This window comes from Entelurus aequoreus, linkage group LG08 (assembly GCF_033978785.1).
Source record: "Entelurus aequoreus isolate RoL-2023_Sb linkage group LG08, RoL_Eaeq_v1.1, whole genome shotgun sequence".
Lineage (NCBI taxonomy): Eukaryota > Metazoa > Chordata > Actinopteri > Syngnathiformes > Syngnathidae > Entelurus > Entelurus aequoreus.
In genome coordinates this window covers 35,663,524-35,679,299 of record NC_084738.1, presented here as the reverse complement: position 1 = coordinate 35,679,299, position 15,776 = coordinate 35,663,524, and the positions used below count along the sequence as shown (strand labels likewise).

At 38.4% G+C, this 15,776-nt stretch overlaps 1 protein-coding gene across 1 annotated transcript in view; it reads left to right on the top strand.

Annotated features, from left to right (window-relative positions):
• The window catches only part of jmjd1cb (jumonji domain containing 1Cb), a 257,366-nt gene that overhangs the window by 117,684 nt on the left and 123,906 nt on the right, over positions 1-15,776 (top strand). Inside the window, exon 2 of the mRNA XM_062056388.1 lies at positions 9,605-9,808. Coding sequence (XP_061912372.1) covers positions 9,605-9,808 — 204 coding nt within the window. The remainder of the gene's footprint in view (positions 1-9,604; positions 9,809-15,776) is intronic.

Sequence of the window (15,776 nt, the reverse complement as noted above, 5' to 3'; positions counted from 1 at the left end):
GTGAAAGCCGCTGGTTGTTCAGTTTTAAAACTACTTTTTATCCATGGGGATTTTATTGCATGGGGATAAAAGGCCAAAACGGTACATATCTTTCTACCTGAAAACTTTTTTTTGTGGGGACAAGCCCTATGTCTCAAGAATGCCATGAACTGAAACCGCTGGAACTCGAGTGTCACATTTACATACCGAAGACTGAGGGATCAGTAATGTTCCAGTGTTAATGGTGTAAAACTGCTAATGACATAAACTATAGCATACACCCAGAATGACCACAAACCGTTCTGCGAGTTCAGTAAAAAAAAAAACCTGGAAGAGACTTAAAATTTTTACAGCAGATTCCTAAAAACACCAGTGCTTGATTTTTGACTAGACCATACCGGTTGACTCCACCAACCGGTATGGCTCCGTTGGTGGAGCGGCCGTGGCAGCAACTTGAGGGTTGCAGGTTCGATCCCCGCATCCACCATCATAGTTACTGCCGTTGTGTCCTTGAGCAAGACACTTTACCCACCTGCTCCCAGTGCCACCCACACTGGTTTAAATGTAACTTAGATATTGGGTTTCACTATGTAAAGCGCTTTGAGTCACTAGAGAAAAGCGCTATATAAATATAATTCACTTCACTTCACATTTTTTGCATTAGGTTTTTTAAAACAGCAGAGCGCTTCTATTGTATAAAGAGGGCTATTTTTTTTTATAGAGTTCTGTAACTGACAGAAAAAATAAATATGTCCACTGCAGAGGATACTTGGTCTCAGAAACATACAAAATAAGAATAATAGAGAAGAGGGTTTCCCCCAGCTTGCCAAGATACTTGTGTTGGTAGGGTCGACATGATCATATAATTTGCTCATCAGTCGATGAATACGTTTTCTTTAAAAAGGCTAAAAAAATATGGACATAAATCCAAAATAATGAGTATTAACATATTGTTTCTTATATCGTTTTGCTCTATCTTTATAATTGTTTATTATTGTACAATGTAACACAAGCCGTATACCAGTGGCGGCTGATGGTCTTTCAAGTAGGGGAAGATAATTATCAGCTACTCTCTACAGTCTCCAATTCCAGATAAAAGAAATAAAGATGTTAATATTCTCATATCAACAGGAACAACGGAATAATTGAAAAATGTTATGGCATCGTTTTATATTTCAAGATCGCTGATTCGCTCATTTTGCTGTCAATCAAAAAGGGATCATCCAATTATCACGCAGAAGCCAGGCCAGCTGAAGCCACACCCACTTATTGTATTAATCTTCAGAGACACTCGTCGAACGTGGGCGGGAGAAAGTCAAGCATTTATCCAACGATTGTCTGTGTTTGCATGTTTTCCCCCTGACTGCGAGGGTTCCCTCCGGGTACTACGGCTTCCTCCCACCTCCAAAGACATGTACCTGGGGATAGGCCCCTTCCACCTCCAAAGACATGCACCTATAGGTTGTTTGGCAACACTAAATGGTCACTAGTGTGTGAATGTGAGTGTGAATGTTGTCTATCAGTGTTGACCCTGCGATGAGGTGGCGACTTGTCCAGGGTGTACCCTTTTTTTCTGCCTAAGTCCTGCTGGGATAGGCTCCAGCACCCCCCACAACCCCCAGAGGGACGAGCGGTAGTCAATGGCTGGATGTCTAGTTTGTCTGAAGTGGAACAACCCACTCTATGCACACAATGAATGAGATGAAAGTCGTGTCAGCTGTCAAGAAAGTAGCGGATTCTAAACAAAAGTTGAATGCATCCTCGCGTATATTTAGTCAGTGAGATATAAACACAAAAGTACATATTTGACCACTTTTTTGCGGGATATTGTAGGGGAAGCTGTCTTGCAGTCTTAGAGCCATTGCTACGACCCATATCCCCAGCAAGTCTCCAAAGTAAACAGCCTCTGGCATGTTATAAGAACAAGGCGGGGAAGGGAAGTCAGCAAGTCAATTTTGCAGAGGTGGGACCATGTCATTGTTTTGCAAGTCACAAGTATGTCTCAAGTCTTTGCCCTCAAGTCTAGAGTCAAGTCCCGAGTCAAGACAGGCAAGTCCCGAGTCAAGTCCAAAGTCAAGACTGGAAAGTCTCAAGTCAAGTCCCAAGTCCTGCATTTTGAGTTTCGAGTCCTTTTAAGTCCTTTTAACCACAGACTAATATATTTACACAGATTGTGTATGTTTTTCAAACGCTGTATTTATTTATTAAAACAAGTGCATTTGAAATTGCAGGAAAAAAAATAGTGCTGACATTGCACTTCATAATAGCACTATTAACCAGTCATTTTAAACATTTAACTCATTCCTTTACAGAATAAACACATTTGAAAAAACAAGTGCAACTGTACTTATTTGCACAAAAGTGTTAACATTGTATTTCCATGGCATATTGCATTGTAACTAGTTCCACAGCAGTTTCTATTCTGTTCTTACCTTATCTCATTGATCTCATCTCCTACTGTATGTGTGTTTATGTATGCGTACACATGAAAAACATAACAAATACATGAACATAACAATGAACAGAGTTGTACTTTTTAGATGTCAGGGCCCTATGCAATATGTACACATATTCTTAATATAGTATACATTTTAACTGACCTTTATTTGACTATGTTTCTCTTTTTGTAGGTGGCTAAAATATGCGGTGCTGCTGACCGCCGTCTAACGTTACGTTACTGTGTGTGATACATTGACTAACGTAACGTTATGTGTAGGTCCTCATGCAACCCTGCTTAAAAAAAAATTCACTTTACAAAAAGTATGAATAAGATAGCGAACTGCAGTGGACGAAACAGATTGCCGTGTTTGCAATGACGTTATAACCATAGACATCTTAAGTAGACACAGCATTGGCTGCTGTGACGCGAGCAATTTGGCCGCCATCTTGAAGTGGTGATGAGGAGCCGGCGAGCAGCCTAAACTGACAGTTGACAGGTAGAAAACAAAGATGGTGTTCGGAGTTTTCCTGCTCAAATGAGCGGACTGTTGAAAATAGGAATCGGGGGATTACTTTTCACAAGTAAGATTTAACATTAACGTACTATTGGTTGTATTTTGTGAAAAGAATATTACCACAGAGTTGAGAATGAGCAAAGAAAATCACAAATAAATCTTCTGGGGGAGGATGACGCCCCTACAAGGGTTTGGTTTACAAACTTTCTGTCCCACCTAAAACAAAATTCACCAGCCGCCACTGATTATGATGCATTCTCATTTTAGGCAAAATATAAAACAATACTTTCTTAACAGTATAATTGTAACCAGGAATAAGTTTTCAAGTAACAATATTCAAATACTAACATTGTTGGGTAAGACAGAATTTGGTTTTATTCTGAATCCAGTGAAACAGATTGGTGGTTTTAGCTGATATAAAGACTTTCAGGTGTTTATATATGTTAAGTATTTGGCAGACGCTTTTATCAAAAGCGACATACATAAAAAATACATACAAAACAATCACTGTAAACATTATCATTTAAGGGAAGAATGTAATACAAAATATCAATACAAAGTGTCAAGACAGAATAAACTCTCTGCTGCTGCAGCAACAGAGATACAGTCTATAGGTCCCTAAGATATATAGATATCTAATGTATTCATACATTGTTTATGTAGGATATACGCATGTATATATAACCTAATCATATTGTTTCTTGAACTTAAAAATAGCTGACTGTTTTTTTCCCCCTTCTCTGGGATTATATTCCCAGTTTTGATCTCGGACGTCTGGTCACTTATAGCAAATAAGAATATTCTATTACTGTTAAGCAAACTATGAATAATAAATCATGTCTCCTTTATCATAGCTACACGTATGACAAAAAAACGTGTGAAAATGAGTGGTATTCAGTGAGGCAAGATGAATTAAATGCGCTGACAGTTCATTGCTCCTGCCAAATGAATTGCACTGAGTGAAGCGGATCACCACTCCAAGATGACGGCCCCGCGTCTCGTCAGCGCCAGTAGGCAGTAGCGCTCGATGCTGCGTCTACTTATAAGATGTCTATGGTTATAGCGTTAGCAATGAGTTTGCAGCCTCACTGATTTAACGACACAGCAAATAAAAGTTACGTTACTTAGCCAATAAACGTTATCTTACATTCAAAACTTACCCTTCTTTGTGCATCTTCAAATGTGGAACGAAGTTGGAAGTTGTTGCGTCTCCGTCTGTAATATTCGAAATGCATGTTTTGCATTCTGCAATTCGTTTTTTGTTGACCAAGTCGTAGTTTTTATACCCAAGCGAAACCAACTTTGGCATCATTTTTTTCTCACTGGCGCGTCGTTTGACAATTCTTCTTTGTTGGTTTTCCTGCAATTTGATTGGATGAGTGCTGTGAGACGAAAAAAACGTATAACTAATTTGATTGGCTATTGTACTGAGAGCACACACGCTGACAGACAGACAAGTACAAAATGAAAGATACAGAGCGCTCCTGAGTAACTTTTTAATCTTTGGGTTTTGGGGAAAGTGGCAAGTAATTTCAAGCCAAAAGACTCAAGTCCAAGTGAAGTCACAAGTCATTGATTTTAAAGTCTAAGTCGAGTTGCAAGTCTCTTTACATTTTGTCAAGTCGAGTCTAAAGTCATCAAATTCATGACTCGAGTCTAAGTCATGTGACTCAAGTCCACACCTCTGCAAATTTGTAACTTCAGGACAAGGATTGGCTCCAATGGTTGGGTCGGTCTTGCTGGAGTGCAAACAGGGGCTGTGTGCGTGCCGTAGATGGCGGGCGGCGCCTTGGTCTTACGCCAAGGCTACAGACCATCACATGCGTCCTGCTTGCGGATGATCATAGTGTTTCGGTGGCCAAATTTTAGTTGCCTCACTAGTCAATAGTTTGTAAATAATAGGCTAGATACATCCATTCATACAATGTATTAATTATATTTGTTTTTAATGTAAAAGACTGATTTTTAAGGTTATTTTCACGGTGTGGTGGATTTCATATTGCTGTGGCACTGCGCCACAATCAATCACATGTAGGGGAAACCCTGGAGAAGTCTGGTCCCCCAGTCCTTAGCTTTTTGGAAACGTGGCCCCCAAAAACAATTCAGTGGAATAATTCTGTCTTATACTATTGGATATAATGCAAGTTTGATTTCATTAATGCACTACAATATACTATATGGCGTCCTGTGCAACAGCTTGCAGTCTTCTGTTCCCATGTCTATGTGCACCATTAACAAAACCCATACATTTATATTACACCTTGATTCCGACAATGAATGAACCAAAATGATAGTCATTTTAGTTTTAGAACAATTTGTTAGGTTTGGATGGATGGATGGTTTTAAAAGTTGTTGGATTAATCCTGACGAGTCGTGATAAGCCAAAAGGTCCAGAGGCAAGCACCTACACCAGGGGCGTCAAACTCATTTTAGCACAGGGGCCACATGGAGGAAAATCTATTCACAAGTGGGCCGGGCTGGTAAAATCATGGAACGATAACTTAAAAATAAAGTCAACTTCAGATTGTTTTCTTTGTTTAAAAATAGACCAAGCACATTCTGAAAATGCAGAAATCATAATGGTTTTTTTTTACACTTACATGTTACGGTTAATAGTATTCTATCTCCAAGGTTTCTCATTGTTATCCCATTAAGTTGAGTTTTTTCTTGCCGTGATGTGGGATCTGAGCCGAGGATGTTGTTGTGGCTTGTGCGGCCCTTTGAGACACTCGCGATTTAGGGCTATATAAGTAAACATTGATTGATTGATTGATCTTCTTTTGTCGTTATTTATATTTTCTGGATAAAAGATGTGATCATGTTAATCAGTCAAATAGGCGGAATTGAATCTGGCAGAGTTTTAAAATGCTCCCAGTAAGGTGTTGATTTTAAATCTAACAGAAGATGAAATTAATAATATCAAAATCAAATAACAAATATCTGACTATCAAGGCATGAACGTATCAATCCACATCTTGTATACTTACACTAATAAGCATCGTAAGTACGTTGTGTCCAAACACGGAAGTGTTTCTTCTATCTTAGTGTCCGCCCTGAGATCGGTAGGTTGGAGTTCAAATCCCAGCCGAGTCATACCAAAGACTATAAAAATGGGACCCATTACCTCCCTGCTTGGCACTCAGCATCAAGGGTTGGAGTTGGGGGTTAAATCACCAAAATGATTCCCGGGCGCGGCGCCGCTGCTGCCCACTGCTCACCAAGGGGATGGGTCAAATGCAGAGGACAAATTTCACAACATCTAGTGTGTGTGTGACAATCATTGCTACTTTAATCTTTAATCTTTAAAACTTTAACACTGCACACCGTTCCCCCACCTCTGTAGTTGTGTGCGCTCTAGTGGCTGGGAATACAAAGAATTGCTATTGCGACATCCAGTGGACACAGTTAGAACAGCACTTTCGTTCATTCAAAAATGTCAGCTAATTATTATATTTGGCAAACTCAACTTGTGGGCTGGATTAAACCTGTTTACTGGCCGGATCTTGACATCCCTGACCTACACACAGACATGATGATTCTGTCCCTCATAAATTAAGATTAATGTATGTCCAGGTATTGTCCATGACCAATGCAACTGAAAGGGCGTAATTACTCAATAGTTGGGGGAACAATGATTAAGGGCATGGTGTGCAGACTGACAGACTGTTGAAGGATAGATGACTGTTGTGACTCTAGGAGGGGCAGCAGCAATAATAAACAAAGGACAGACTGAGCTTCTGTCTGCCGGCTTAAGAGTGATCACTCGTGTGACTGCAGTAGTACATTACAGCAGAGGGGGAGGGTGACTGAGGAGAGATGCACCCGTTGATCCCTGTAGCACGCTTCCTCTCTCTGCTTATGGATGAGAGATATGGGGGAGGGGAGAGTTCTATAGGCCCATACACGAGAAAACATGGAGTGGAGTAACTGTTTAGGATCTAATGGCTTATAGAATCCAATTACAGATACTACTTGTGTACAGCTTATACAATGCAGACTATAATATTCTATTGTAGCCATTACATAAAAGAACTGAAAATAAACTGATGAAAATAAATGTATCCCTTTTTTACTATAGCCATTTTCAAAATACATAAAGTTGGAATCATACAATTGCCCTAGTATATTGTGCTATACAACGAAATGAAGATTTGGATTTGGAAGGAACTACGGACAGTAGCTAAACCCCTACAATGATTTTTTTGGTTTATAAGGAATCCCTAAACAACTTTTTAACTCTGGTTATTGTGTGTGTTGGTCAACAAATGTGCAGTCACTGCCACAAATATTTTAAAGAGCAACAAAAAATAGTAGCAATAGCAGTGGCAACTTGTAAAATGTTAATTTATGTCTGTCATGGCCATTGTTTAAGGTCTTAAAGTTCTGAACCAAGCCTATTGATACCATTCTACACAAACAGCTACAAACCAAGTTGTGACTTCAAACTTTTTAACACATTCAGTAGTACCTCAACTGTATTATCGAAATCACCAACTGACTTACAATGAATATATTAGTGTCTGTACTCTACTTTTATCACATTCTATTTTAACTGATTGATTTGTTGTCTCCTTTTTCTGTTGCTGCTACCGACGCCTAAATTTTCGCTTGAGGATGAATAAACGGCGTTCATTTGACATTTACCACGCCCTCTAGCGGCTTGAAGGCTCGTAACTTAAATTATGATCGCAAGTTAATCATAAAAAAAGACAAGAGACAAATTACAAGTACCTAAAACTATTGGTAATCAATATTTTGAGATAAGAGCCGAGGTACCACTGTACCTCTGGTTTCGCTGATGTTAAATACCGTAGCACTAGTTAAAGGTCACAAGTACTTTATTCACCCTGGTTGTTGACAACTCTCTATACCACTGCTTCACATTGTCCGATAGCCTTGATGCATTTATGATATATGGCCTGGCCTGTAATGTCATTTTTTGTAATAGACATATTCAAAGCACTAATTGCTTTTTCCTTCATTCTTTCCTACGGCGTGGCGAAGTTGGTAGAGTGGCCGTGCCAGCAATCGGAGCATTGCTGGTTACTGGGGTTCAATCCCCACCTTCTACCATCCTAGTCACGTCCGTTGTGTCCTTGGGCAAGACACTTCACCCTTGTTCCTGATGGCTGCTGGTTAAGCGCCTTGCATGGCAGCTCCCGCCATCAGTGTGTGAATGTGTGTGTGAATGGGTGAATGTGGAAATACTGTCAAAGCGCTTTGAGTACCTTGAAGGTAGAAAAGCGCTATACAAGTATAACCCATTTATCATTTAATTATCTTGTTTAATGGCAAGGCACTCAACAGTAAAGGTGCATGGCCGCCACCTATTGTATTGGAGTGTGTACCAGAGTTCCCTCCCTTCTCCCTCCCTCACACCTCACTCTTGTAGAAACGTCACTAAAACAATTTGGTTGCTGCGGAGTACCCATTTGATGGTAACCTTCTATCCATGTCTTCTGACTTCCTCTCTTAATTTTTTCCTTTCTGTACTGTATTTCCCACAATGAATGATTGCATGTTCCACTGATAATCCTATTGGGTGTTTGTTTATAAGGTGCAATGTCTTATTCAGTCTGGTGTGTCCTAATCTAATACGTGATATGATTCCTTCCTCTTTTGTGCTCTCCTTACAGTTCTTCCCACTCCTACTGTGTTCCGTAATACATAATTGCTGAAGTTTATGGATGTTTTTACATCAAATTTGAAATTTTAGAAAATAGTATCTGACTGCTAAGTAAATAACTATTATGGTTGATTTGAGACAAGAATATTATTAATGCTTTGTATGTAACTGCTGCTGTTTGTATTGATGTTTACTTTCTATGCATAGGAGATGCTGAAGCCCTTTGAGGCATTTGTGATTAAGAGCTATATAAATAAACTTTGATTGACTGTGTGGGTTCCGTCCAGGTACTACGGATTCCTCCCACCTCCAAAGACATGCACCTGGGGATAGGTTGATTGGCAACACTAAATTGACCCTAGTGTGTGAATGTGAGTGTGAATGTTGTCTGTCTCTGTGTTGACCCTGTGATGAGGTGGTGACTTGTCCAGGGTGTACCCCACCTTCCGCCCGAGTGTAACTAGGAAAGGCTTCAGCACCCCCGCGACCCCAAGAGGGACAAGCGGTAGAAAATGGATGGATGATTGATTGATGACATACTTTGAGTTTGTTTCATTGGATAACAGAGTAGTGATAATATATTGTGTTTATTTCAGACACTAAACTGACCTAAATTAAAGGAATTTAATCCACTCTGTGTACATAACATGCACATTAAGTTGATGAGTTGATGAACTTGTGTTCTCTGACAGGAACCTCATTGGTCAATTTTTCTATTAACCAGCTTAACAATTATCTAAAACATAGGTGTATGCTGCATTAAAGTGTGTATTCACCATACACCATACATATATGTTTAATTTGTAACTTGAATAAGTAATACATACAAGCCCGTTGGTGGCACCTAAAAAGCCCTCAGTGAAGATAAGTTTGACACCCGCCCCCTAAAAAAATGTTTGGCTTCAGTTTACCTCCTATTGTTTTTTGAATTCCTCTTTTTATTGCCAGTCATGCTTTTTGGGGTCATGTTACTGGATTTAGTGATGAAGCATAGCAGATATCTTTAATGTTGACTAATTGTTACAATTTGTGTTGTATATCACAGGTATATGTAGAGTTTGATGACCAGGAGTGGGAGAACCGTGAGTGGGTGAAGGTCTATGAGGATTTCCAGCTGTTTCTACTTGAGCACCAGCTGGTCTGGGCCAAGAGGAAGGAAGGAACCGGAGCAGGAGGAGAGGGAGCAGGTGGAGGAGCAGGAGGCCTGCTGCAAGGAATCAAGGTTACGCACATACAGTGGCCTGCACTGGTAAGAATTTATTTTTTGATGCATGTACAGTATATAAAAAATGGCACAACGTCACAAAAATCTGCAGTTTTTAAAAGGCTGTTCTTGTCTCTGACTTTTAAAATATTCTGAAAGCTCTAAAGAAAGTTTTCAATTGTATTGATTAAATATTGAGATTTTTTCCAACTTAATTTTAAGTTTTCGTATTGGGAAAAAAATGGAAGTCTTGCTACACTTTATCACAGTTTACATTTGCTTAGTGGAGCTCAATAAGTATTGGATCTTCAGCAATAATCATATTTGAGCTAGTCTTCATACAGTTGAGTGTAATAGATGCCAGCTAGTGTGGCTTTGCGGTAGAACGTGTGTAAACCTCAGTCCATAACACCTTAAGAGTTTCAAGCAGTGGTTTGTTCCCCAGGAGGAACCATGGCGCAGGCTAGTTACATATCTGTTTTGTACCAAGTTGGGCATACTTTAGTCATAATGGAACTTTTGGATATGCTACATAGACCTTGGTGACTATCACATCTCGTCCACAGCATGCAATAAAAGCAGTAAAACACATTTCAGTAAGGCAAAATACTACAAACGTTTGTTTGAGAGAATGCCGTTAAGCAGGTTCTAGTATAATCACACTGCAATATACTCTGCAGTATCGAGTTCCTCTTTTTGTATAATAATAGGTACTGATGTGCAAGACTTGCAGCAAATAGGCCACTTTCAAGTTAAAATCAGAAAATTACAATGTACTGTACATTTTGCTTTTAGTATGAATGTTGTGTGTCATTATCCACAACTACATAACAATGTGTCTGGTCTATGTAGACACATTGGTATTTGTCTGTTGGAACTAAATGATAAGGGTTTTGCTCTGATTAGTAGTTCAGTCTGTTAAGTGTCCATGTTTGTGTGTGTGCCTGAATTCGGCGGAGAGTGTCTGTGCATAAAAATGTGGTTTGCTGTTTTGATTATGTAATAACAGTGTGTACAGCGCCATCTGGTACATCCATTGGAGATAAGCTTTCTGAGTCTTACAGACATTTTTTTCTGCCTGTTTTCCTCTCCTCTGAATCCTCTACTTTGTATTGGTTCACTCATTTGTCTGATCAATGCCCTGTTGCTATCATTGCCATAGCAACAGCAAATTCCACACCATCACAAATGCATTCACACCAATTGATGTAAAATGAACATTTGCTGGCTGCAGGCTTGGCAGTAGCTCTGTTTATTAGTTAGTACACCTTTGTTAGCATACTCATTTGCAAATATTTACCAACCTACTCTTATGTGGTAATATTTGAGGCAATGTTTCCTCCTTTGCCACAGTATTGGACCCAAATCTGTTTAACGTGTCTACTCCAGGCTGTGTAGGTAGGATTGTGACTACAGTTAGGGAAATGTTATAATGTTATGATGTTATAACGGTGTCACAAAGCAGAGTTTTTTTGTTTTTTTTCTCTTGCCTGTTACATGCTTCGGTCAAAATACCCCAAGTAAGGGCGCACTTAACAAGTGACTAAGTTGCATGAACTAAATTAGTTACTGATTCCACAATTGGTATTCTTTTTTGTATGGTCACGTCTACATGTGAAGTCCCAGTGTCCTTGCACACTCTGTAATGTGGCTATTGGTCCCACACCGTGTGCCCCTCGTACACTGGGGGGCACTTATTTTCTTATAGAGCGGACAAATGTATTGCTCTTCCTGTCGACCTTTGACTTCACACCAAAACAAGGCAACGGCGGCTTGCCACAAGTCAACAGCGCAGCTCTTGTTGTACCTGTTGTCCGCTGTAATATTGGCACAGATTACAAATATTATGGGCCTATGTAATTTTTGATCTGGCTCACCTGTTGAACAGAGACTTGGCAGCCATTTCATCCGTTTTTTAATCCTTTCATTTGCAAAGCGCTCTCCTGTGGGTGGGCGAGCTCCGAGGAATGCTGCGTAAATCTAACATTCCCTCTGGCCCGTATGGAATAATTTACAAAGTTTAACTTCTAATTGTGACAAACGTAGACATTCATTCAATCTGTTATTTTACACCACTATTGGTAAAATATGCTAGCTGTTGGGGGTGTTTTTAGATATTTTTAATTAGATATTAGAGGGACAATCCGTAGAAAATGGATGGATGGATATTTTTAACAAAGTATAATCTCCAGCCGGTGACATACAGCAGCTTTAAAGTAGGGCTGCAGCTCTCGATTATTTTAATAATCACGTAATCTATCAATGAGTTTGTTTGATTAATAAAGTAAATGTATAAAACACCCTTTATAGCCTGAATGAGTGTTTCAGAAAAAAAACATTTGATATAAAACAACATTTTTCTGCTTGCCAAAACCTTTATTCTTATTTTTACTAATAAATGCAAATCATCCACATTGAAATTGTACTTTTAACATTTGCACATTGATGAAAAGTCAGATCACGGCACCCACACACCACTTCTCCCATGTTCTCTATTGCAGCGGCCATGCAGAAATGATGCTTGCGTATTTAAAGTGCACTCCCTCCGTTCTGGATTTGATACATTTTTTTTAGTTAAACTCATTGCTCAAAACGGAACATCAATTAATGTTTTTTTTCCCAATCGAATTCATGATTTAACTGAATTATTGTAGCTCTACTTTAAAGACTTTTGACTTTTAAAGATTTTCGGCCCTGACTAAAAATTGGATGGTTTAAAAACCCACTGCATACAACAACCTAAATATTATAATCTTCTTTTGGAAACCAAGCAGGCTCTCACCGATTGTACTGTAAGTCTGTATTAATTTTGTGCTTTAATTTGATGTTGATGTTGTCTTTGTTCTATACAGTATCACAGTAGCATTATACTGTATTACTAAATTAAATTAATATAAAGAAGACTTTGATGTACTCTACTGGATGGCACTACTACACAAACACCACGCTATATTATATTATTTAAACCTATAATGATTTTCGTTTTTTCTGACTTACGAATGCTGTTACAATGTCAGATACTCGTGTTAAACACAGACATGGCATCAAATCATAAGGTTAATTAATTTTAGCGTAAGTTTGCACGGAATTTTAGATACCTGTGCCCGTAGTGTTTTGCAATATGGCTTTTTGGAACTCAATTTGGGCATCGTTTGAAATTGGACGTTTCTGGTTCTGACTCGGGTCTCTCGTTTTGATTCTGGTTGCCAACAATTCTCAATTGTGATTTTTTTTTTTAAGATTCAAGGTCAAAAATGTACTATTCTCACATCCATCCATCCATTTTCTACCGCTTGTCCCTTACGGGGTCACAGGGGGTGCTGGAGCTCCCAGCTGCACACGGGCGGAAGGCGGTGTATACCCTGTACAAGTTGCCAGTACATAAATATCAATCCTTTGAACTTGACTATAAACGTTATGTAGTTTCATTTCACAGGAGTACACATTAATAAAAGTTTCACTTTTATTATGAGGTTTTCAAAAATAAACATTTCCGCATATCCTGTTGTTTATGTATTAGAGATAGGGATGTTTCGATCAGAGGTTTATGCTGCCAATCAGTATCAGCCGAGTCAAATCGGTCGATACTGATTATTATTAACCGTATTTTTCATTTAATTATTTATGGTGAGTGTTACTGACAGTGTAACAATTTCAACACAATATTTAAACTACTTAATTTTTTTCTTTTATAACATACAGTTGTTTGAGAAAAACAAAGGCAATAATTCACAATAACTAAACAAAACAAAAAAACATACTATCTCTTAAGTCCTTAGTTTTTTGCCCTCAGAGTCACCCTGGGTCCAGGGCATTATTAGTTTATAAACATTAATCGAAAGAAAATAAGAAGGTAAATATATTAATCTGATCACCAGGGATGGGCATTAATAATATTGTTCCTGTTCCGTTCCCGCTTTAGATACTGCTTATCCTTATCCTTATGCTTTTCCTTATCGGTTCCAGGGTTTCCCCTAGATTGTCAAGATACCCGTGGCGGCAGGGGTGTGATCACCATGTCATGTTATATATTTTCTTTAAAAATATGTATACATACATTTTAAAACATATCTGTTATTATTAATTAGTGTTAATATATATTTTTATAGCCTTTTGCCATATTTTCAATTGTTGTTTATTTTACACTGTACTTTGTTGAGAAATGTTCAAGTGTCTAGAGACTTTTAATGACTCTTTTAAAATTGAAAACAAAGAGCAACAAATCTATCATCTTTTTCTGGTGTTATTATAGACTGTAATCGTGTTTAGAGACCCTACCTGACGAAAGAGGCGACCTGCAGCGAGCATGACGTCACACTTGCTTCGCGCTGCTGCTACAGTTGGACTTCCTCTCCTTAAAAGCCGCCACTGTCCTCTTAATAGTAAATGTTTAAGATCGCCATCCACGGGTTTATCTGGGATATATTAAAGTTACATACACATTGCAGAGAAGCTGACTATGCTCCAGACAATCAAGTGCATCTTGTTCACATTAGGTTTCGGCAGCGCTGTTTTCGGTTATCAAAGTCTTTTTTCAGTGGCTGAGTTTTAGGTGCATCACAAGACAATAATACACACGTAATAGGCTATATATGTCAATTCATACTGTAACAACCTGCTAGTAGTAATGTTTTATGTTTGTATGGTTTTGTTTTTGTGTTAATTTATAAATACACCGTCCGTGCCTGAAAGCAGATTTAGGGGAGAGTGAGGAAGTGTTTGCATGGGAGATAAAACCTGTTGGAATTGTGCCGTTTGTTAGTATAAAATTGTCAATAACAGTTAAAAATAGCGTCATATTTTTTGTGACTTTTTCTGTATGCTACAATAAATTATATTAGTTTTTATGTTAAAAAAAACTAATTTTCATGGTGTGGCGGCCATGACACTTCCGTGGCGGTGCGCCACATTCACTTACATTAATGGGAAACCCTGGGTTCTCTTTTTGATTCTCATTTGGAAAAAAAATAGAACTAAAAGGTGGACTAGCATAAATGTAGTTTAGTTTAGAGGCAACATAACATTACAAAGCCGACAGTGAAGTCTCAAGAGAAAATAAATACAATAAATAAATATTCTTCTGTAGAATTTCACAAAATAAAACATACGTGGAAATTACGCAATAATTTTACATTTAAGTAACATTTTCAAAACTTTTAAGAATCGTTTATCTGACCTCCCTAGAAAATGTACTGGTGAAGCTAAAAATATTACAATGTTTGGTTTACATGTACAAGGTGAAACTATCATATACATAACATGCAACTCAAGCTATTTCAAGCCTTCTTTTGTTATAATGTTGATGATTATGGCTTACAGCTTATAAAAACCTTGAACTGAAAATCTCAGAAAATATGAAGTCTTCAAAAACTGTAAGCTATGATCATCATTATAATAATACATTAAGGTTTGACATATTTCACTTTGCATGTGTTGATATCCCATATTAGTTTCACATTTAAAGTTTGACATGAATGGACTTTTACACACTTTTCTAATTTTATGAGTTTTACTTTTATAACGGAAATGACTGAGTGAAAATGTGGTTCCAGGAAAACATGCAACTTTTTCCACTTACCAAAAATCAGGAGCACTGTGGCATATGAGTTCAAACTTTTGACCACTTTTCATCACTGCCGGTCTGTCCTGCTTGTACTCTTGTCTGCCACGCTGAAAGGAGACGATAGTACTTACTTTCCGCCTTGGATCCAGTCTGTCTCCCGTCTTGCTCATCTAAACGAGAAGGCATTCAATTCAATTTAACAGGTAACAGCGCTAACATGATAGGCGGTGAGTAGTACCTGTTGTATTTACGGCAGATGACATGCTAGCGTTACTGCTGCTGGAATGAGATTGAACTGGGTCAAAAACACAACTTTCATTTATAGTTAGTGCATGCTGTGGGTTAAAACATTTCAGCATATTGCTTGTATGTCCTCTCCTTGATAAAATAGCAATCTTGCAAATAGGGCTGGGCAATATGGCAAAAAAATGATCACAATTATTTTTTTCA